The sequence below is a fragment of the Cupressus sempervirens genome, chromosome 11 (assembly GCF_028749045.1).
Source record: "Cupressus sempervirens isolate cs-2001-9-10 chromosome 11, ASM2874904v1, whole genome shotgun sequence".
NCBI lineage: Eukaryota > Viridiplantae > Streptophyta > Pinopsida > Cupressales > Cupressaceae > Cupressus > Cupressus sempervirens.
The window spans coordinates 263,427,218-263,452,821 of record NC_143128.1 but is presented as its reverse complement, the minus strand read 5'-3'; the positions used below and the strand labels follow the sequence as shown (position 1 = coordinate 263,452,821).

The following is a 25,604-nucleotide window of genomic DNA, read 5'->3' as shown; positions in this document are numbered from 1 at the left end:
TGAGTATTTCCTTTTATGATAGTAGTGCATGGCAAGTTGTCCAGATTGTGTATACACATGAGATGTTTTGGATGTCATATATCCAGTTGATTGGTGTTTGTGTTCATGTTAAGTTGTTTTACACCTCTGGGTTTAGAGATGTTTACACCAGTGTAGCACAATATTTGGACACAATATCAACTTTGACGTAGATCTAGTATCTAGGCATTTGGTGCCAGCTTACAATTGTGGATTGCTTAGGGGCAGGAGTCTTTGGGAAGGGAGAATTGTCATGTCCCCTTACCTAGCCATTGAGTTTTTCTACGCCATTAGCTCATTTGCCTTGGTCCCATAGACAAACCATGTCTTTTATATGATCAAAGCAAATTTTGGTCTAGGCAATTTCAATTGTGGGCTAATCAGGGTTTCCCAGTGGGGTTTATATACACTTAGTATTTTCAGTGAGTGAAGAAGCTCAACATTCTTGGCATTTTAGGGATAGACTAGGAGCGTCTTATCTAGACCTTTCCGGCTTAAGGGTTTTTGGAAAGTATTCGATTAGGGAAATTACACTTGGTATGCATTAAACTATTTTTCCTTTTGGTCTATGGTATGTATGGAACTCTAATTTTGATCTACATATAAAGGAAATGCATAATATTTTACCCAACTTCAATAGTATGCATGTTCTAGGGGGGGAATTTCAAATTTATGCATTTCTTAGTGTTAAAAAAGGTTCAAACCCACTGCAAAGCTTTTTCACAAGAGTTTGTTGAGTAGCACATTGTTGAAAATTTTGGGTCAGCCAAGTTATTCACAAGTAAAGTTTTCCAACTATGTAATAGACTATCCAAGCAAATTTTGACACCAAATCAATGTCAGCAAGAGCTCTTATCAAGGTTAGCAATGCCTAAAAGATTCTTTTGCAAAACCATGTGCTTGGGAATTATAACTTTCACATGGAGCAAGCAACCATTGACTATAGGCACCTTACAAAAACTAACATACCCAAAGCATCTAATAAAATTAGATATTTTATACCCTTGCTTGATCCATAAACCATGAGATGATTATACCATACAATAGTCAACAACATACAAATATATATTGGTGTGAACCAAGTATACTACGTAACGTTTTCATATTCATAACACACAATTAAGCTTTCTTAGGTCGTTTACTTGTTTTGTTTCATAATTAAGCTTTCTTAGACTTGCAATACTCTTAGTATGTTCTTAGGTCTTATCTTCTAACACTAGTTTCATCATTGCATATTTTATTAGTTCTATTTTGCATCTAATGAGATGTCTTGCTTCATAACATTTCCATTGCTAATCTTGTGAGGAAGGTTGTTTGGGTCGCAAGCATTCCTAGGGTTCGGGGTTAATCAACAACTTTGACATAAAATGAGAGCTCTAAATCTAGCAATTCCCTTTCCTCCTTTTGGAGTTTCAACTAAGAAATTTCAGATGGTACGAACCTCACAATTGGGCTTAGAAGGCACACAAACCTATAAATCCAAGCAATGCGCAAAAGGGTTTTGAGACACAAAAAAATGGAGTTCTTTCCTTACAATTCGCAAAAATTGCCAAAAAAAATGTAGTTTCATACAATATCATGAAATTAGCAAACCATTGTTGCATAAAAATTGATTCAAAAGAAAAATTTACTAAAAAACTCAAGTAATGGGTATAGCACTTGCCATCGTCAAATCAACCAAAAATTGCCTATACTAACGTCGACATCAAACAACCCGGAGTGAGCTAACACCTACATACATGGGCGACAGATGCCCAGGCTTACTTAAGTCCCATTTTACCAAGTGCGGCCTCCCTCCTGCATTTCGACTTATCACACCTCAATTCCACACATATTTCCAAAAGAACACACCATTATACAGAGAGGGGGGTGAATCAATATACTAACAACTCTTGTAATTATAAATTTTAATTCACACAAGTAACCTCAGATATTGAAAAACAATTATGCACATGACCACAATGACACAATGTTTTACGTGGAAATCCAATGCGGAAGAAAGCCACGTCAAACAATTGCTTTATATATAAACTTGTTCGTTTACAATATTTTGCAGGCTACAACCTACTAGAGACTCCAACCCCTATGTTTATGAGCACCAACTCACTGGAAGCTCCAACTCACTCACTTCACAAGCACCAACCTTCTATAAGCACCAACTCCCCCAATGTCATCTTTGTGAGCACCAACCCAGTACACTTGAACTGCTTCTCCACCTTTATATTGTTGCTAACTCAATTGATGATGAACACTTTTATTTCAAACTTCATTTCTTTTAACTAATATTTATATCTGCTTTGAATTTACATTCCTATCTCAAAAATATATTCCTTTATATCCTTATTAAAGGAGCAGCAATTATTCTGACCAACGCTTATAATATATTTATATATGAATGATCAAATCTGAATATTCTGATATAGCCTCTCTGTAAAGTTTCTGCAAATTCTGCTATAAATCAGACTGAGATAATACCTTCTTTATATTGCTTTGCTGAAGATGACCTTCTTTAGTTCAAACTTGGAGTGTTTATCAACAGTATAAATACTATTCTGGAAATGTTCTTACTCTGCAATAATTCGAATAATTTATTTTGTATCGTGTGCTCTCTATCCTCATACTTACCTAATATTTATATTGAACCCAAAAGGCATGTCCTTACAAAGGGCATGACTCTTCTAGGTCGGCCCTTATAATAAACACATAATTATCCTCCAAGATCGGCGTCTATTAGAAGATCAAATTAGATAGCAAACAAAGTTTAACAACTATGCAATGCTCCTAAATGAGACACCGATAAGGTAATTCATAAAGGGTTATAAATAGGCAAATCCTACATGAGGATGTCCATGCTTTATCTGATCATGTACGATCTGCTGTTCAAATCAGTATATTATCAAAGTTGCATAGAATTAACACTCTCCTCCTCCAATCTCTTACACATGTTCCAATATATATGTTTCTTTACACTTCCTTATTGCTCATCCTTTCACTTTCTACGCTTCTCTTTTCCTCATTAACTCACTTTGCTTTTACTTCTTTTCTGGACTTCCATACCAAATGTTCTTTTATTTTCATACTCCTCTGTACACTTCTCTTGTCATCTGCTCTCTTATCCAATACACGTTCACACATCATTCTCCATTCATTAATGCTCCTAAATGAGACACCGATAAGGTAATTCATAAAGGGTTATAAATAGGCAAATCCTACATGAGGATGTCCATGCTTTATCTGATCATGTACGATCTGCTGTTCAAATCAGTATGTTATCAAAGTTGCATAGAACTAACACTCTCCTCCTCCAATCTCTTACACATGTTCCGATATATATGTTTCTTTACACTTCCTTTTTGCTCATCCCTTCACTTTCTACACTTCTCTTTTCCTCATTAACTCTCTTTGCTTTCACTTCTTTTCTGGACTTCCATACCAAATGTTCTTTTATTTCATACTCCTCTATACACTTCTCTTGTCATCTGCTCTCTTATCCAATACACATTCACACATCATTCTCCATTCACACCTAGATATTATTCTTTTTATTTCATTCTTCTACTTCTGCACCTTTTAGCCCAATTCTGATTTCTATATATATATATATATCCTTTTCACGAAAGACATCTTTTAATGAAAAGATATCTTCCTTCAACTTAATTAGTGATGTGTCGTTTGAACCATAGTAACGAGAATTGCCTAGAAATCCCGTGAATCGCCAGTTTGGCAATTCGATTCGAGTTTCCCAATTTTTTGAATCATTGAACCAGATTGGTTATTTCATCACCATGAATTGCATGAATCACCGATTCAACGATTCATCCAAAGAATCGCCAAAATCGCTTGCATGAATCACAAAAAATCGACCCATGCAACTTGACAAAAAGTCAAGGCAATATTTTTTTTTTAAAACAATCTTTTTTAATGTATTTTTTTGTCTTCCCTCTTTGTTTTAACCCTAAAGAGCCTTCTAATTGTTTAGCACAAATAGAAGAGAGGAAAAGTGAGAGGGAAGAGAAAAGAAAAACCACAAGTTTGCATCTAGTAAGAAGGATGAGCACCAAAGAGACTAAAACTCCATTTGGGGAGGCCGTAAGATTGCATTGGGAGCACTATGGAGTCAATAGCAACACTTCTCAAATCATTTGCATTGGATAAGTGTTGATTTTTTTTGTATGTTAATATATTATTCATTTTTTGCTTTTTTTTTAGTTTTCATTTGCAAATCTTGAATGTTTTTTAGTTTTACTAAATTGCAGAGTAGGCATTTTTGTTTTGTTTATTAGTTTGAAACTTTGATGTTTTACTTGAATTTTCTTATTGCAGCAGCCATGACTTTCATTTTCCACAATGGGTAAAAAAGATCAATATTGGAAATATATCAAAGACTTTCTTGGAAGAACAAAATTTCAAACAAAATACCACATTGCTGCCATACCTTGACATGATATTACAATTTACACTAAACAAACTATTGACAAAAAGCGCACTTGTTTAGTGGCATTAGAAAAATATGAACAGGAGAACTTAAATAAGAAAAGGCAACTTGATGGGTTAAGGGCTATTGGCTCTCATGCTCCCAGAGCCAATCTACATCTGCATCCACACTTGTAGGTTGTGTTGGAAAGGGTTATTTCAAGCCTCCTTTTTGTCCTAATGCTAGTGAGTCCAGCCTATTGCAGCACAGAAGAACAGACTGGATAGTTACTTTGTGCCCCGCACTAATCCTGGTTCACAACCCACGCTTGAGGGCATGAGTTTGAACAAGCATATTCATGATATTCCGATAAAAGAAATTTGCAAAATTTGGTACTTTTGCAACATCCATTTATCGCAGCCAAGTAATCGATTCTTTTTTATTTGTTTTCTTTGAGTTTAAAGTGAAATTTTAATTATATCTACTCGTTTAATCATAAATCCACTTTACATAATGATTTGTCATTTAAATTTCGAAAAGAGTGGACCGAAAAGGGTTGCACCATCATGACCAATGGTTGGATGTATAGGAGGAATAGAACACTCCTCAATTTTCTTGTTTCCTATGGAGGTGATTGATCAATTTAATTTCCTACATGTATTGTGAATTGTGAAACATGATTGAATAACTTTACTTTGTTTATTGCTAATTTGTTGATGATCCATGATAATTCATTATTTTGTAGAATATATCATGTTCCTTAAATTTGTTGATGTATCCGCTCATATAAAAAAATGCCACGTACTTATGTGAGGTTATTGAGGAAGTCATAGTAGAGGTGAGGAAAGAAAATGTGGTGCAGGTGGTGACAGATAATGCAGGAAGTTATGTTGCTACAGGTGAACTTTTAACTTTTCAAGTTTTGAAAATGTTTTATTTTAGCTTTTTTAATTCTAAGTTTCGTAACATGTTTAAATTTTTAATTAATTTAAAATTGTTGTTGGTAAGCTTTTGATGGAGAGGCACTGCACCATATTTTGGTCTCCTTGTGCTGCACATTGCCTTGACCTCATGTTGAAGGAAATTGGCAAACTTGAGTGGGTCAAATCATGAGTAGAAAGGGTCAAAAATAAATGCAAGTTCATCTACAATCATGCATTCGTCCTTAGCACAATGAGGGACTACACAGGAGGCGGGGAGTTAGCTCGTCTAGGCATCACAAGGTTTGCCTCGAATTTCATCACACTACACTCCTTGTTGACATCAAGGGCAGAATTGAGGATCATGTTTGTTGGGCGAGAGTGGACTACATCTTCATATGCTACTACCACTGCAATGGTAGATGTGGCGAATTGCATCTTTGATGAGGATGGTTTTTGGAAATCTGCTAAAGAAATCCTTGAGCTAAATTTCCTATAATTTAGCATTTAGTATTTATTATTTAACTGTTTAATAATTTAGTTTTACTTTTAGTTTTATACTTAAGTTTTGACTCATGTTATTTCTTCATTATATGCAAGGCACTGAGCCCCTCGTATCTCTCTTATGAACTATTGATGGGGAGAAGCCCTCTATGGGCTACATATATAAGGGCATTGATAGGGCCAAGAAGGTCATTAAAGCCCAGTATGCAAGAGTGCAAGAAAAGTATGCCCCTATTTGAGAGATCATTGATAGGGGATGGTAGAATCAGCTCCACCGACCCATCCATGCGGCAGCGTATTATCCGAATCCAGCATTTTGTTTCTATCATGACTTCAAGGTGAATAAAGAGGTTCTCACCGGCCTATATACAATGATCTAGAGGTTGAGTAGTGATGAGGATTATGTAGCTGCAACCATTGAGCTAGACAAATTCAATAATAAAGAAGTGCCAATTTTTTCTAGCAGGATAGCCATAGATGCTTAAAAAACAATACAACCATATACTCTTGAATCTTAAGTTTATGGCTTATAAGTTGTGAATTCCCACAACCCCCAAACTTCAAAAATTTGTCATTTGTATTCTGAGTCAGCCAAGCAAGGCTTCCGAATGTGAGCATAGTTGGTCCATGTTAGAGCATATCCACTCAAAGAGAAGAAATAGGTTGTTTGTGCAGAGGTTGAATGATCTTGTCTTTGTTCATTAAAACCTTTGTCTTAGGATTAGACAGATTTTGGGCGTTGACTCCTCTCTAATCATTCTACAGGAGATTGATCCAAAATTAGAGTGGATATGGTCTTCACTGAGGCAGACCGTGAGTGGCTTGACCAGGTATATAGAGAGGCTGAGGTTGTGGCCATGGCAGAGGAGGCGACTAGAGCACGTTCAGGAATTGGCAGTCGCACTCACACACACACAAACATAGGCCCTAGTGACATTGTTCGTGAGCCCATCTTACACGTGGGGGCTACAGGTCAGTGATCCTAAAACCTGCCTTAGACGCCTTTGTAGAGGGCAGATAGGATACTGAGAGGTTGAGACTAAGGCTGCTTGAGAATGATGATGAGGATGGTGATGAGGCTTGAGCTAGAGCCTTGTTTTGTCATTTTGTTTATAGGTACTGATAGACATACGTTTCATGGATCTTCATCTATACATTTATGACTTGATGTCTTATGGATCTTCATCTTACGTACATTCTATGATTTGCCTCATTATGATCCTATGATTTCTATTTACTTCAACAACTATTTACATTTTACGTGTAACGTATGTGATGGAATTAACATTTATGTTCCTTTAGCTTCTATTTGATGATGTTATAGTGTGTTTAAGTTATATTCAAGTAAGGGTGCATGAAATAAGTTTTGAATTGTTAGAATCTCTAAATTTCAAGGATTTTTTAAATTTGTCGATTCGTGGCCATCATGATTCTGGTTCATGGCTGATTCGCAATTTGATTTGGCCTTGCTGATTCGAATTCTCATTACTTTGGTTTGAACTAAACCACATTTTTTTATCACTGTTTATTTTTCTAATTAACATCTCTTTAGTCTTTTATTATTTAATGTAAGGAAGTAAACTCAAGACAATTTATCTTTACTTCTTTTATCATTATCAAAGATGGCTTCCTTTGTGTCCACACCATGGCGGTTCTTACTCTAATGTGGCTTCCTTGAATTTGTTGAGTCATTTAAACATGTCCTAACTCTTTATATGATCGTTGTTTAAGTCTCCATACCAGAACTTTATGCACACAATAGACTCTCTTAATATTCAATGTTTATCTTTATCGGAACCTTGTCCTAAGTCTGCTTCATCATACCTCAAATAATATTAGGTAGTAGGTATAATATGTCATGTGTGTGACTAGGATGTCATATTTCTCTAACAATGTTTGTTCTACAAACTTTCTTTTCAAAATCCTTAAAGAGCTTCAAGTTGTGCGTTGACTCCTGTAATACATATCATATATGCTATACATACAAATTTTGATATATTTGAGTCTACAAGCTTCTCAGGTACTTCAACTTGTTCATGTCGATATCTACGGCCCTATGGTCACTCCTATTCTTGGGTACAGATATTTTATGTTGGTTGTTGATGATTTCAATAGAAAAATGTGTATATATTTCCTTAAAAAGGAATCGAATGCATTTATTGTATTTTAGAAGTTTAAACCTTTAGTTGAAAAAGAGTCTAGGAAAGCTATTATTACTCTTAGGTCAAAAAATGGGGGGAATTTTGTTCTAATGAATTCTCTATCTTCTTGGATACTTGTGGCATTAAACGCCAGTTAACCACACCTCACACACCACAACAGAACAATGTAGTTGAACATCGGAATAGAACAATCACCAAGATGGCTCGATCAATGCTCGAACACAGACATGTTCTAAAGAAGTTTTGGGCAGAAGAAGTTAACACTACAGTTTATCTTTTGAACCAGTCACACATAGTGGCGGTCAAAGGTAAAGACTCTAGAAGAGGTCCGGTCAAGTCAAGCCCAAAATCAATCACCTGAAGGTTTTTGGCTCTCTTGCTTTTGTTTGGAAACCTGATGCGTCACACACCAAGTTGGATGCCAAGAGTCAAAAACTTGTGCTTGCTAGATCGACAGTAGTCTTCACAAAGCCTACCATTTGATCAACACTAGGACAACTCATCTCCTATACAGTCGTGATGTAGTCTTTGATGAGCAATGAGGACCATCCACACTTATTTCTCTTGTTCCTAATCTAGCAAACCAGCCTATGAAGGCTGGTGATTTGAGAGTTAGGCTTCCATTAGCTCCACAGTACACCTGATGGGAGGGCTCCAACAACTACTAAAGCTCCAATTATACCAATGATCCTTGTACAAACACCTCCAGCTTCTCCTGCAGGATCACCCAAATTTGTAGCTGCTTCACTTGAGTTTGATCTAGATTCTTCTAATGAGGAACCTGATCATAGAGCATCTCCTAATACTAAAGTTGGTCATTCTCCTCTCCAGCCTGAGTGATGGATTAAGACACTTGCTCATCTTCAAGATGATGAGCTCATTGATGGGAGAACTGCTCAGAAAAAGAGCAAACCTACAGAGTCTGTTAACTTTGCTCTCATAGCCAGCATTCACAGTGTGTTTGAAACTCAAACATATTTCGAGGCTAAAGGAATTTCAAAGTGGGAATAAGCCATGACATTTGAACACCAAAGCCTGTTGAAGAATAACACCTAGTCCGTTCTGATCTTCCAGCAAGAATGAAACCCATTGGCTACAAATGGGTTTACAAAATCAAATACAAATCTAATAGTACTTTGGATAAGTGCAAAGCTCATTTAGTTGCAAAGGTTAGGGCATTGATTATAAGGAGGCCTTTGCTCATGCTGCAAAGATGAGCACAATCAGATTAGTCCTAGCCATGGCAGCACAGTTTGGCTGGAAGGCTCGTCAGAGGGACGTCAAGAGTGCTTTGCTGAATAGCGACCTACAAGAAGAGGTCTACATGACACAACCTCTTGGTTTCAAGGTTACTAGTAAAGAACATCAAGTTCTCAAATCAGTGAAAGCTCTCTATGGCTTGAAGCAAGTCCCTAGTGCATGGTACATGAAAATACTGATAGTGCCTCAGTGATCAAGGCTTCCAAAAGAGTTCTTCAAACTCGTATTTGTAGATCAAAACTACTAATAGTGTTATCATCCTTCTAATTATTTATGTGGACAATTTGACCATCACTGGCAATTCGACATCTTTGATTCAGGGAATCAAACGGAGTTTATGCCAGTCTTTTGATATGCCTGATCTTGGGCTCATGCATTATTGCCTAGGTGTTGAGGTTTCGCGGCAATCTTTCACTATATTCATTTCTCAATCCAAATATGTCAGGGCTCTATTAGACAAATTTCATATGCAAGATTGCAAGCCTATATCTACACCCATGGAGAAAGGTCTCAAGTTATCAACCAAGTCTGATTCTCCTCCCATTGATGATACTACATACAGGCAACTCGCAGGCAGCCTCATTTACCTCTCTACTACTAGGCCTGATATCAGCTTTGCAATCACCTAAATCTCACACTTTATGACAGCTCCCAAGACTGATCATTGGATGGCAACAAAGCGTATGCTTGCACTACAGATTATGGACTTCTTTACTCTCGGAGTTTTAATCCTAGACTCAATGGGTTCACAGATTCAAATTGGGCAAGCTATGTTCACGATAAAAAGACAACTTCTAGATATGTGTTCAGTTTAGGATTTGGTGTCGTCACATGGACTAGTAAGAAGTGAAAGGCAGTTTCTCTCTACTCCACAGACGCTGAATACAAAGGGACTGTTAAGACAGGTTGTAAAGTTGTTTGGCTTTGTTGGATGCTTAAGGATGTAGTGCCTGCCCCTAAGTCGCATTTCAGTTATCCTTGCCAAACTCTTTTAGGCCAGTTTTATACTTGATATTTAGTAGCATTACTTTCAGATTTTCAGATATTATTTCAGACTTAGTTGATTATATGATGAGATTACTTGGTACTCTATATTTCATGCATGTATAATGATTATTCAATGTTTTCAATTATCGATGATGATTAGTTAGATGGTTTATTATCACATGTGCTTTCTTATGGATACTTACCCCATACTGCATGTGTATGGTGTGCGTGTTTGTTTTCTTTATGTATGGTGTTTCTGATGTGGTTAAGGAAGAGATTCGTAGTCACCTGCTAGTGGGATCTACACAATGCACCACTTCCTGCCATTGTCTGTTTAGCTTAGAATATTGTGTCTGTACATGCGTGGATTTTATGCAGGTTGCAGGTACCGGGTATCGACTTCCCTGAATTGCCAGGATGAGCATACCTTATCGCATTATCTCAATGGTAAGAGAGGGGAGATAAACTTTTAAGTCCAAATCCTAAACCCTTTAGCCAATTGTCCTAATCGATAATTAGGACAAGTATCTAAGTTAAGTACCCTCCAAATGCATCAAATGATATTATTTCATGATTATAACCCTTTGTTGCTTTAGTATGTGTTTTGCTATGTTGGGTTTTCTTATGTTGTCTTTATGAGTCTTTGGTGAATTTTTCTATTAATTAAGTTTAATTAAAAGATTAATTAATTATTTAATTTAATAAAAAATTAATATGATATTTTTAATATTTAATTAATTGAGAAATTAATTAAATAAAAAGAATTAAAATTTGGAGATAAAAGTTTAAGGATAAATTTAGAACATGATTTTAATAGATTTAGAATTCATTTTTAAATAAATGCTAAATATTATTGTTATTTAAATTAATTAAATATTTTATCAATTAAGTTTCTAAAATAAATTAAAAGTTGAAAGATATTAATTATTAAAGTTTCTAGATCGCATGATGCGGGCATGAGTTGAAAATAAAAGAAATTAATTAAAAGATCAAATAAGTGAATATAATAATGTTATTTTAATTTCATAAAGTGCGCATGGGATTAAAAGTAATAAAGATTAAAAATAGAAGTCAAGAGGGAAACTAAATTAAGTTATTTAATAATTCATTTAATGTGCATAAAAAGATAAAAGCATAAGTTAATAAAAGTTAATTTGGAGTTGAGTCTTGTGAGCAAAGAGTCCTCTCGGGTGAACGCACAATTAGTGCCCCGATTTGGGGAGAGAACTCCTTTTTCACAAATTGGGGGTTCATTTTTCAGGGGGCTAGGAATTTTGGTGGAGAAGAAAGGAAATTTTCAGAGAAGGAGAAGGTTCTGAAAGGGGAATTGTTCTCTACAGATTTCTGGAGCGTAGCAAATTAGCATCAGTGTCTAGGTAGACGCTTGTGAAGATTTGCATAATTTTAAATACGTTCTTTTAATTCCTGTCTTCTTCGTGTTTGCTAAATGATTGTCTGGATAATTCTAGTAAGGAATATATATATCATGTTTGTGAAATCTCGATATTGAAAAATTATTCTGTACATGGAATGTTTTAATTGTTCAATATAATTTCTCTCCAGTAGATTAGAAATTGAGAAAACTTATCAGAAAGGGTAGAAATTTTATTGGAAAATATATATATATATATATATAATGATAAGGAAATAAAGAATGGGTACCTAGTATTTGTCTATCAGATTCATTTCTGAATTTTGGTAAAAGAATATATATATATACAATAAACATATATTCATTTAAAATAAACTTAATTAAAACCAAATTCATTATTTTCAAAATTGTTAAAAGAAAGATTTTGGTTGTTGAAACGTTTTTTATGAAAACGTTGATTTGAAGTCCGTTTTATAAAAAAAAAAATTTATATAAAAATAATAATAATAATAAATAAATTGGGAGGGGGGGGGGTTTTACCCCACCCCATCCCCACTTGCCGTTCGCAGCAGTACATGCTGTGCTGACCGCAATACAGACTACGGCAGCAGCAGCAGTACGTAGTACTGTTGCTGCGGCCGCAGCTGGCTTGCGGCCGACAATTTTTAATTTAAGCCACGCGGGCTATAAACGCAGGGTTACAAATATGATTATTTTTAATTATCATTTTTAATATATTAAAATTTGTTAATAGTTTTTTTAATATGTATTAATTTTTAATTATTATTTTTATTAATAATTATTATTAACAAGATTAATATTATTAATATATTTTAAATAATAAATTAAATATTATTTAATAATATTTTGTTTATAAGATTTATAATGTCAACTATATTATTAATCAATGATATTAATTAATTGTTTTAAATTAGGTGAGCATTTAATTTAAGTCTAAATCAATGAGAATCAACGGAAATCTTATCATCAGCAACTTAGAAGTCAATATAATAATATTTACCTTAGTAAATTTAGGAAACTAATCATGGGGTCAATATTTGTTTTATACTTAAGCTAATACTTGAATTTACTATAAGGAAAACGATGAAAATATTCCATCACTTGTTAACAAACTCTAAAATGGAAAGCTGAAACCCCACATTTAACTTAAAACTGAAAACATGTGCTTGTATCTTGTTTTCATTATGCTATTTATGTTTGGGATTTTTTGGGTTGTCTAGATTGTTGACCAAGTTATAGGACGTCTACCAGAGGCTTGGGGGTTTTGTGAGTGTGGTATCTTGTTGACTCGATCTTGATCATTATTGCTCAACTATGTATGTGATGGTATGCTTATGAGGAGTATGTTTGTTTTGTTGGTTACTATGTTTTCAGTGTCTTTGTGAAATAACGGGATGTATGCTATGAGATACCTAAATAATCATTATGAGTCATTGATCAGTATTGTTGGATTACTTCCGATTGCTCGTTGAGAACCAATGGATACTTTGATTTACCTTGATGCTTTCCAGTTTCTCGTGGAGAACTGATATGACTATTGTGGCTTATCTTTTGATGCTTTCCAGTCGCTTGTATAGGACTGAGGTGATTTTGTGTTTTGTAATTTCATGAGCCTAGGGTAGGTTATCTATGTGTAGTGTTGGGAAGTGGCTTGCAATGAGGGACAGGAGACCTGAAGTGGCTCTGGGGATGACTCATTGTAAGTTGTTTGTTTTAATAAGTGAAAACATCTCACCTAAATACTGACTTAAATGAACCTAATAAGATAATTGTATGTTCTCTCTCATGCCTTGAGTGCTAGTACAGAATAGGATGGGGTAGAGAGAACGCTTGGTTACGACCTTGCATTCCATAGTATGCCTCGTCAATACGAGAGGATACTAATGGCCACAAGATTACTGGGAACCCGAGATTCCTAAGGGATTGCTCGGGTAACTTCCAATATGATTCATGTGATGACACTTTCCCGCTTGCATAATAGATTTCCTACGTGTCTTTGTGTGCCTCTGGGTCTAGATGTCTATCTATGTTGGAACCTTTGAGTTAGTATACTTTTAGGATTTCCCAGACTTAGAGAGTGTCTTGTGTTTTGTGTTTTGTTATCCTGTTTAGGACTTGAGACTATCTCCTCAGCGCGGTGGGAGTGGACCACTTAGGTTCCACGCGGTCGGGTGGTAGTGCATTTTACTCTTACCATTGAGATCCGTCCGTGGTCACCGTGGCTGGAGCTTTCTTGGTTGGCATTTACTTTCATTCTGTTGATGGATCATTATGATAGATGGTTATATTATATGTTGGATGGTTAGGTTTTATGATGGATGTTTTATCATTATGGATGTATGGATGTATCATATATGGTGAATGATTTCATTTATTTTACTGTACTTTGTATCATGGATTTGAGGATAATGTATCTTTATTTCTACATATGTATATTCTTTTAAGCCTTTCATACCCTGTGACTTGTACAGTGAATGAATGAGCATTCTGAATTAATTTGCCAAGTGGCATTCGGAACAAATGTATATTATATGGACATTGGACTTTCTTATTATTCTTTCATGTGGATATGGTAGTTGATAGACTTAGAATTAATTTAATTTAAATGTGACTTAACGTCTTGGAATCCTTAAGGAATGTAACCTGTTATGTATGTTTGTTGATGATTACATGTAATTGCTTCCGCTACTATGTGTTTGATGTGTATGTTATACTTTCTTACTTAAAAAAAAAAAAAATGTGTTTAGCAAACTTAGTAAAACTTTAGGTTAATTCTTTTGGATCCCTTGGCGAGGCGTTACAAAGGATCTGCAGATATCGCCGACAAGACCAACCGCTTTGTTTGTTGATAACGAAGGTGTTAAAAGCATTGTCGAATTAGCATGGAAACCAATCTTTCAAGAACGAACCAAGCATGTGGATGTTCAGTGTCACTATATACGATAGTTGGTTGAAGACAGGACAATAGACTTGTAGTATGTTCCTACAACGGATCAGACTGTAGACATTCTCACCAACCTCTTGGTCCAAACAAATTTGCCAAATTCAGAGGACAACTTGGTGTAGTGGATAGATTAACCATTAAATGAGGGTATTAGGATAATAGATAGTTTCTATTATTATTATTTATTATTTAATGGTTATCTATTGTGATCTACTATAACTATTAAAATGTTTCTAATATTTAGTTTCATGTATCTAGAATAGAATGTTTCTATTCTTTACGATTGTTTCCTAAGAAAACATCATTCATTCTTTTGAATATATTGACCTCTTGGTCTTTGTTAATATCAAGCAAATATTTACCAATTACTTTGTAATAAATCTTTCACATTCAGACCAGCTCAATAAAATCAGGAAGCATGAATTCAAAAGAATATTACATGTCTAACCATAACCTGAGTGGCTTCCTTCTTAAATATGGACAATATTTTCTTCCCAGCCTCAAATTCTACCATTTTGAAGAAGCAAAATATTTTTGAAAGTATTTTTGCAAGATATAAAAATTAAAATCAAGTCAGCCAATAAACTCCCAAACAACACGTGCAAAGGTACTATTAAATTGCACTTAGAAATTCTTAAACACAAAGTTGAATCATAAGCTAAAAAGAAAATAAAAACAGTTCAGTAAACCTTGAACAAAGGTGCAAGCACCTTGCACGTTTCATCATCCTCAACCTATATAGACAAATCTGTTCTTCAAAATTTTGAAGTATACCTAGAACCAAGAATATATAAAAAAACCAATGACTGCAGTTTCTCACAAACAGTTCTAACCAAAATAGTAGGGCTGCTTCTCTTTATCTGTGAAAAAAAAGCCTACAAAAAATGTAGATTTACGGAAATTGAATACTCTTTTTAAAAAGACAATGATTATCATTTCTTCAATGGAAATTCAGCTCATACAGACAGCTGAAGCCATTAGATGATTAATCATTCTAGCCTGCTCTTAACAGTGAGACTTGCCAAGGAATGAGGAAAGAGAGATATTGAAAGAAAGGAAATCTTCGACGGTGGGGAAAATCCAAAAATAAAATGCACTAGTCAATATAATTGTTGAACTGGGAAGAAAAAATAAAATGCATTTAAAAAGGCATCCAAAAGGAATTACAAATGATGATGGGAAAGATGAACAGTTGTGTCACGATGCAGCTGCAGTGATGCCTCTGGTTCAAAGAAATGTTCAAAGTTTTCTTGAAGGGAATAAAACAAGGGGAAAAATATATTGTAATCTAAAGCTAAATGATAGAATGATGTATGTGATAATGTGGATGTCAAAGAAATGAAGCAATGCACTTCCCGCCTAGGCTTCCTGACATTTTTCTAAAGCAGAGGTTCTTAATTATTGTATATACCTTTCTGTTTACAAGACAGTTATGTGGCCAGGGCTATGCTACTGGACGTAATCATATTCTTAATCTATCTCATTCTAAAGTACAACACATAAACTATCACAATAGTTATAAAAAATATTAACCACATATCTTTTCTACAGCATAAAAATCAATCAACTGATCCCCATACGCATACAGTCAACCAACTCAAACACAAAGAAAAATTCTGTTTAAAATTTTCACTGGTAATGGCATGGTGTGCAGTATAACTTGCCAAGTGTTCATGATTGGTATGAGGTCTCCCATATGTGGCCCCATAGGTTCATAGCTCTGGTAAAAAATGTTTTCTCAAAAACAAATTCTGTTTAAATTTTCAGAAAAGTGTAATTGTATCATAACGCAAATAAATTAACCAGTGCCCTCAAAATTACCAAAAATTAAACTTCCAAGTTAGAAACAATATTGGACAGTAAATATGCTTTTTGATTGGATCAATTGAACTAGTGTAATACTGTTTCTACCTTAAGGTAAGAGCCTACAACGCAACAGTAAATCGTGAGCCTCTCATCCAAGAGGTTTTGGGTTCAAATCTACTTGAGCTTAACACATAATTATAATTAATCTAAATAAATAATAGTAGTCAAAAAATGATTAATAATAATGGCTTTGGCCCATTATCTAACAAAAAAATATACTGCTTCTAGCTTAGGTATCTCATTCCATAAAATTCATTTATTTAAAAAAATATTACACTGGTCAAATTGGGCTCTCCGGTTTTCTTTTACCAAATCAAAAGATACTTTATTGTTAAGCAAAGAAATCAGATAAATCAAACCTGAAAGATTACTAAACATAATAATTCCTCTGGATCGTAATCAATATTACTAAGATACAGAAAACAAAATCAAGTTACTTTTCAGGGATTGTTGTAGAGGTAGGTTAGCTGTAGCCTATGCATCTTGTTTCACAAAATGTATATAGGGAACGAAAAATGCTAAACAAATAAAATGTGGTCCTTTTACGCTTCCTACCTCAATCTCCCTATATTTGTTCTTTCTGCTTAATGAAAGGGTTAGAATCAAAAAACCCAAACAAAAGAAATGCTAAGTGCAAAATTCAAAAACACTTCTCACATACCTTCTGAAGGATGCTCAAATCCAGAATCAACAATAGCTCGAAGAAGTTCTGGTTTTAACAAAAAATCTCTAAATCCTGAACTGTGGATGCCAACATAACCTCTGCAAGTATAAGCCCCTTAATTAGTTTGATGTTTTCTAATAAAATATGGTGAATATGCAAAGTCATTCACTTTCAAACAGAAAGGAAGCAAACAGCACACTAGATAGCTTCCACCAAAAACATAAGCATAATTGTCAGTCTCAGAAATATCAAATTTTTAATTATCCTCATCAACCAATGAGTGTCAAGCAAAAGATTCTAAACTGATTTTTGAGTACTTAAAAAAAAAATCATTAAGATGTCACATCTTGATTGAGAGACATAGAACATGAAACCACAAACTTGAGTGAATCTGAATAACCATTACTTAAAGTTACCTTAACAAGGCATTGACCAGCATATGAATGCCAATAATTAAAAATCCTACCAAGGATTCCAGGAAAAAATCAAGAAATCACAACCCTATTGCATAGCCCTCATGTTCCCCCATCCCCCACAAATTGGCTTTTTCAATAGCAACATCATTTGTGCCATCGTTTAAAAAAAAAAATCCTCGTGACAACAATTATGGACATATACATAACATTATTTCATGAGAAGTGTTGGATTAGCATCATTTTTTGGCAACCCCTTTCCAAATGCCTTAACTCATAAGCACCTTAGAGGCACATCTTCATAATCTCATTCCAATTGCTAAACTCTGAAGTGTGTAAGAAGTTTAATTGTTGTTGAAAAAGGTTTGAAGAGATTGATTTTCACACAAATCATGTCTGGCTTGTTTCTTACTGACATCGATTATGCTAACAAGATCTCCAGTAATATTTAGAACATTCTCATTTCAGATCATTCAACAAGTATAATGGAAATCCAAATTACTGAACCTAAATAACTGATTTGTAATCATTTCCTTGATTTGATCAGATTTTGGTATATATATGGCTGTAGATATATTCCCGCATCCTTCATAAACCAAGGCCCTTCCTATAAACCCTATCATTATCCTCTAAACTCCCAGCATTGGCTAGTTAAAATCCTCTTACCAAAAATCTTCTCTCTACACTTCTTGTTATCACCCCCCTCCCCCCCACTATTCATACTCAGAATTCTTCCACGATAACCCAATAACATATGAATTTTTCAATTAGAACTCTGCATATGCGAAAAATTATCTCTGCTTATATTGATTTGTCCTCAACAATTACTATGACCCCTTGAAGGTGGAAGCACAACTTATATCAGATAAAAGAACACCCAAATTTTTAAACTAAATTGTAGCAAAATCTACAATTTCTACACAATCTGAATGAGAGAAATAGAGGTGTGAAATAAATATTCCAAGCTCACAACACAAAAGAATAATAAAAATACCATAAGGTAATAGTAATACCAAATGAACACTGAGAAAAAAATTGTGGGAAATACCCAAATCCCCAATAACATCCACACAACTCAACGTATTATCTCTAGGAAAATATTGCAATACACCTGGAGAGTCTCCAAACAAGGCCTGTGAAGCATCAAGCACCCTAGATAACCTTTCATAAGAGCAAGCAAATGAGAACCAATAGCTACACAATCCCTATCTATGCTTCCTCTGCTCACATATACAACCTACAAGAGATGCTTAATCCAACCATTGCCAACTGACCAAAATTACAACTAGCCAACCTCAAAAACTAAAACAACAAGCTTACATAAATCCACTAAGTAATATTATATAAACCACGTACCTCAAAACTATGTGCTCACTAAACCATAACCCCAACATTAAATATTTGGTACTAACCGTAACACCCATGTTAAATATTTATCCTAATGTCTCATACAACATAAAAATGTACCCAAGAACACCTAAACCATATCGTATTCATATTCTAGAAAGAATCAAAAATAAATATATATTTTTCCATTATCAAAACTATTTTTTATGCAAGGTGGGTAAGACATCTTTCCCAACATTCTGGAACACTTTGGTGGATATAAGGAAAAGGTTAAAGAGAAAATAAGACATAGATAGCTCACAAATGGAGATAAAGCGGTGTATATCTTAGAAAAGAAAGATTTATAGTTGACACACACAATAAGGTGAAGATTAAAAGTTTGATCCTTCTAGGATTATCAATAGGTTTTATTCAACTTGAAACAAATATTCTTGTGCACTTATTGACGTATCACAACGCCCAATTCCTTTAGGTATTTCTTTACATGGACATCACAGATGAGTCCTTCGCCCCTAAAAGAGTAGTACCAATATCTGCATGCACCCCGATAAACTATTATGAATTTGTCGAGAACTTCCTAGCTCCTATTCTGGCTGACCTAGACTACACTGAACTTGTCCGGCTTACCAACCAATATGAAGGTTTATTGAAAAAAAGAATGATTTTCGTAGATTGGTATATCTAAAGAGCATCTTAAGATATGATCCAGCTCCATGGTATCAAGGAGTGAGACTTCAACAAGACGAAAGATTCGACAATAAAAGAAGCACTTTAAATTGTCACCCTCTTCGTTTAATAAATTAGTGGAAACCATCAAATTCATTTAAGGCAAAACTATCAAGCCGCTTTCACGAGAGCCCATCGTGTTGTATTTGAAACAGCCCCTACACTGCAGAAACCGATATCTTGTTGATTCTTATGACTTTGACACCAACAAAATCATGCATTGTTTCCAAAATTGTATCTCAGAAACTTATTTAATACTGAGTTTGGCTCCAACATATATCGATCATCTTGAAATATTCTAAAAAATTTGAACACTTATTTATGAATTAAAATCATTCAAGATTATTTTAAGTAACGTAAGATCATTTTGACTAAGAAGATTTATAAAGATTATTTAATAATGTTTATCAGATAAAAAAATTACACAGGAATGAAAATTAGTGGGAAATACGGCAAACTTCTAGATATGTATCTTATTTACTAACTACAAATGACACACGAAAATTATTATTTCTAAATATTTTTCACAACTGTATGAGAATTCGGACCAAATACCTTAATACTCGTATTGTGAGATATCCACAGCATTTGATAATTTCCTACAATTTGAATACAGAACCAATACTGGCACTTACCCACCTAATCCTAAAGCCTTTCTAAGACGTACTGTGGTTTCCTATGGGGTTAATTTTTCGTACTGATTCAAAAACTCTAGTAGCCCTACTGATCAAAAAATAAAAACTCTAGTAGCCTTTAAATCACAAAACTAAGCTCTGCTTACTTTTTAACGGTCTCAGCGGTAGCCTTAGTAGCGACGAGATCGGGGGCGGTTTCTTCATCCTCTTCGTAATCAAGAAGCTCCTCCTGGTAAGTGTCGTTCTCCTTCATGTCTACCATCTTAAATGCTGCAAACATAGAACTCTTACATTAAAAACCCCAAACCATTATCGATAACTCTAAGACCTAGCCAAAAACGACTCCATCTTATTTCGTGCAGGAAAAACGAAAAGTAAAACTAACCCTAAAAACTCCCTTGGAGAACCTAGCGGATGGGAAAACCAGACCTTTTTTGCAGATCGGTGGATGAAAATAATTGAACAAAAAGGAGGGCACAGGTTGGTTCAGATTTACATTACCTCTAAAAAACCTGTACTTCAGAGCAATGAACAAAAAGATGAAAAGAATGCGAAAGCTGGTGTCTCTAGTTGGAGATCCGAGGGCGTCTGCAACGTTTTCGTAATTGCGTTTTCCAATGTAGGGAAAAAGATATTTTGAGAACCAACGAGATATTTATTTGGTATGACAGGAGTAAGGCTATGGTCCCATGGAGTGGGGCTTTAGTTTTGGAAGGGAAAGTATATGTTCTTTAGGGTGGGGTTCAATGGAGGTGTCGGGTTGACAGTTTTTAGTTATGTTTAGGGCTGTTTGGCTGCGGGAATATAAAAATGGGAATATGAATATCCATTTTCGAATAGAAAATTGGGTTACGTATTCTTTTTGACGGACTCAAAAATTTATGTTTTCTAAAATTAAAAAAATTGGAATAGGAATGCGTATTCTTATTCCACCTATTTAGATGGAATAAAAAATCCTCATTTTTGGGCCAAAACTGAAATAAGTATTCCAATTTTATTCCTATTCCAATTCCAATTTGGTGCATCCAAACAGAGAATTCAAAATTTTAAGAATATACATATGCCTATTCCACTTGTATTTTCGTTGCCAAACGAGCCCTTAAAGATGAGTGGTTCTATGTATCCTGGTTTAGAAATTCAACTATTAAATTTGTGGAAGTTCAAAAGATTTTAAAATTTTAAAATATTTTAAAAAGTAAAAACTTTGTTTTTTAGTGGGAAAGAATGAGCACTTGTCATGTGGGGCTATTTCCATCCCCGCCTCTTTTTAAGATGGCTAAAAAATAGGGGCTCTTATTTTGGAGGAAAGGATTCTAAATAATCCTCTAGCCCCCAAAAAAATTCTCATGGGACCTTTATTCCCTAAAAAAATAGAGTCCAAGCCTTCCTTATGGGACCTTGTGTTATGTGAGAAGGATAATAGCATTTTATCACAAAAAGATGTAATAGTTATGTCGATGGTAATATATTAGTACTTGCACTCAAAGGAGGTGCCATGACTAAGCCAGTAGGTTTTTAAATTTGAAAGTTTGTAACGCTCCGCTCGGGAACCCAAGAGAATTAAACCTAACATGTTACAATGTTTACTAAATTTTTTTTTTTTTTAAAGTTTAAACAACATCAAGATAATATTAATGCGGAAGCAATAAGAACATACATATCAAATACACATTTGCAATTACAGATACAGTTTCAATTCCTCAAGGATTCCTTTACGTTGAGTCACATTTAATATATATATTTTTTAAATTAATTAGTTTAAGTTCCAAGTACAATGTCTCAAGATCATAAAGAAATAACAGATACATAATCGCATAAGCAAATGCATAAGTATAAACAATACAATGAAAGTACATCCAATCAATAACATCCACTGCACATGTCGCAGGGTATGTGAGAAAAGATACAATACATCATGATACATGATAACGTATATACATCATCTGAAAAGAAGTCTCTAAGATAAGAAATAAGAATGATAAAGGTACATCTTCTGCAACGAACATCCAACAGCTGGCAATGTGAGGGGAACCCAAATGGTAAGAAGGCACTACCTCCCGACCGCGTGGTTACCTAGTCAGGCTTCCACTCCCACCGTGCAGGGAAGATAATGAACGATCCACATACGGCTAATCAAACATAAAACATTCCTCGGCAAGGTACCCCTAATAGCCAAAACTACCTCAAAGGTAACCCATACTACTCAAGAAGATAAAATAATCCAAAAGTAAGAACACTCACTCCAATACCGACACCACATAATCAAACATCATACATGAACCAAGTATAAACCAAATACCAAGGTCATAAGATAAAGTCAACAAAAGATAATCACCTCAAGTCAAAAGCCACACATCAAAAGTACATCATCCATGAATCATCAATCATCCTCAATGAAAGTAATAACCACAATAAACACATCCGACAATAGATACACCACCAACAATAAGTACACCACCAGAGATACACAAAGTCCACAAAGATCTACAGAGGAGACTCAGGCTACATACTAGGGAGTGTTATCACATGGCTGCTTGAGTTACTCTAGACTGATCTCTTAATAGACCCCGGACCCTCAAGCGTTGAGTTACCCTAGACTGGTTACTTTGAACCCTGGACCCTCAACATCACACATATGGAAACTAGAAAGCCCTCTCAAGAAGACAAGGCACTCATCTCATTCCATCCTTAGTCTATACAAGCACTAAAGGCATGGTTAGATCAAAAATCTCTAACTTATCTTTTTAGTGTGTTCCCCCCCCCCAAAAAGTTTTAATTACTAGGTTATCACTTATTACATAACTTGCATTAGGTTACCCTGGTACTGACCACTTTGGGTCCCAGACCCCTATGCAAGCCACTCCCAAATCACGTACCTAGACAACCTCTCCTAAGCACATAAAACCACAGTTGTGTCCCATACCACAACAACCCTAAAGATCAAACTCGGTTCCTTAACAGGCAACCTGATAATAAGATGGTTCTCCCACCCAAGCACACATAAATGCTTCATAAAGTAAACCTCATAAATATAATTTTCAAATTGAATCACAAGACATATCATGACATCCAGTCACATAAATGGTATAATAGAAATCTCACAAACCTCTGGTGTACATCCTAGACTGGTCAACATCTATACAACTCGAGAATCCACAAGCATAAGCCATACAAGCAAAACAACACAGTTTCACAGTCTGGGTTTGGTTTGAGAATACCCAATTAAGTCAAAAGTAAAGTTTCAGTTTGGTGTTCAATGTATGTTCAAGTGTATACGATTCTCAACATTACTCGTACAATACACCCCTATATTTGTTTGAATTAAGGTTTAAATCTCCAGTTTAATACATGTTTTTAAGTAAGTAAGTTTTCCAGTTAACCTTCATAATTAACCCATTACTATATTTGAATGATTACTTAATTACCCTCATACGACTTTAAATCCATAATCCAAATGATATAAGGATAACTATCTGATTTAAAACACTAAAATAATAATTATTGATTTTTAAATAAATTTAATTGCAATTTAATTAAAACTCAATATCATTAATTAATAATAAGTTCAGCATTTAAATCCATAACTTCCAATATTGCTTAATCCAATTAAATTAATTAAATTACTACAATATACATTAATCCTTATTATTCATCTATTAATAATTCTTAATTAAATCCAAATCTAATTAAGTCAATTATTAATTTTACTTAACCATATTTCAATTATTAATAATTTATATAATTATTATTTTAATAATAGATTTAATAAGTAATAATATAAAACTATTAATAATTAATAAAATAAATTATAAATGATTAAAATTATTAATTTAATTTAATTTTTTAAAACTTAATAAAAAATTTAAATGAAAATTTTTAATTTTAACAATCACATATATTAAAATAAATGCTTGCTTCTATTGCAAGCCGAAGCCTTAATAAAGGCTCTATCGCGGCAGGCCTGCTGACGCAGGGCCTGCGGTAGCTCGCCTGCGCAGTACCTGCGTTAGCAGGTCTGCCGACGGTTTGTACGCCAAGGGGAAGTTGGGGGAGGTCGTGGCCCCCACTTCCCAATTTCATTTTATATATATTTTTTATTTTTAATTAAAAAAAAATTCATTTATTAATTTTAACAAAAGACTTTTTTCTCAATAATTTTATTTTAATAAATTTTATAAACATATAAAATTTATAAAACAAACTTTCTTTATATATATATATATTTATTTATTATTATTTTATTTTATTTTATTTTTTTAATTTTTTTTAAAAATTATTTTCAATTTTAATCTGATAGAGAAAATTCGAGCAACTAATCAAATTTTCTTTTATTTTTAAATATCATCAGCAAATATAGTTTGGTAGAGAAGACACAACAAATCATTTGAATTTCTAATTTTAAATATTCTTTTCCTTCAAACCCTACATGATTTAATTAATTTCCTCAATGATTCTTCTGTATAAACAATGAGAAACTAATTTAAACCAATCAGATCTTGAAAATAATTGAAATGATAAATAGAATTTCAGGAGACTAATTATCAATCAGTCAGATCGGGAACACAATCAAGATGACAAACGTAATTTCAATCACCCAACAATCACGAAGCAGACAGATATTTCCAATTAAAATTGCATTCACAGGATTTCAAAACCCTACCTCGTACTGATGCTAAAACTCTAACAGCTGGAACGAAGATTTCTACTACAACAATATCCTTCAAGCTATGAACAATTCCTAGATCTGATGCTAACCTTTGACAGCGAGATGAGAATTCTTGCTACCAGCGAAAATCCTTCAAGCTACCTAAAATTTCTCTTCTTTCTCCCCCCCTCCAAGTTGCTCTCCAAAACCTATATACCTTCAAACTCGTGTCTGAAAAAACTCCCCCTTGAAAAATGAACCCTCAAATTTTGATAAGGAGTTCTCTTCCTACAATCGGGGCAGTCATTGTGCGTTTACCCGAGAGGTCTCCTGATCCATTTCGTTAACTCTAAAATCCACCTTTATTTATCTTATCTTTCATATTTTCATGCACGTTAAATGGATTATTAAATCTCTTTATTTAATTTCCACTCAACTTCTATTTTAATCAATTTATAACTTATAAATCTCATGCGCACTTAATGCGATTAAATATCTTTATTAATTTCACATGATTAATCTTTTCAATTAATTCCTTTTATTTTCAACTCATGCATAAATCATGCGAACTATAATCTTTATTTATTAACTTAAATAACAATAATATTTAGCATTTATTTAAAAATGCACTCTAAATATATTATTATTAAATTAAATAAATATAATCATGTTCTAAATTTAAACTTTAACTTTTCTCTCCAATATT

At 34.1% G+C, this 25,604-nt stretch overlaps 1 protein-coding gene across 1 annotated transcript in view; it reads right to left on the bottom strand.

The window, feature by feature from the left end:
• The window catches only part of LOC149529143 (DEAD-box ATP-dependent RNA helicase 15-like), a 51,768-nt gene extending 30,894 nt beyond the window's left edge, over nt 1-20,874 (bottom strand). Inside the window, exons 1-3 of the mRNA XM_089811047.1 lie at nt 20,755-20,874; nt 20,400-20,523; nt 17,130-17,230 (exon numbers count right to left, since the gene is read on the bottom strand). Coding sequence (XP_089667173.1) covers nt 17,130-17,230; nt 20,400-20,515 — 217 coding nt within the window. The 5' untranslated portion in view covers nt 20,516-20,523; nt 20,755-20,874. The remainder of the gene's footprint in view (nt 1-17,129; nt 17,231-20,399; nt 20,524-20,754) is intronic.
• Between the last annotated feature and the right edge of the window lie 4,730 nt (nt 20,875-25,604).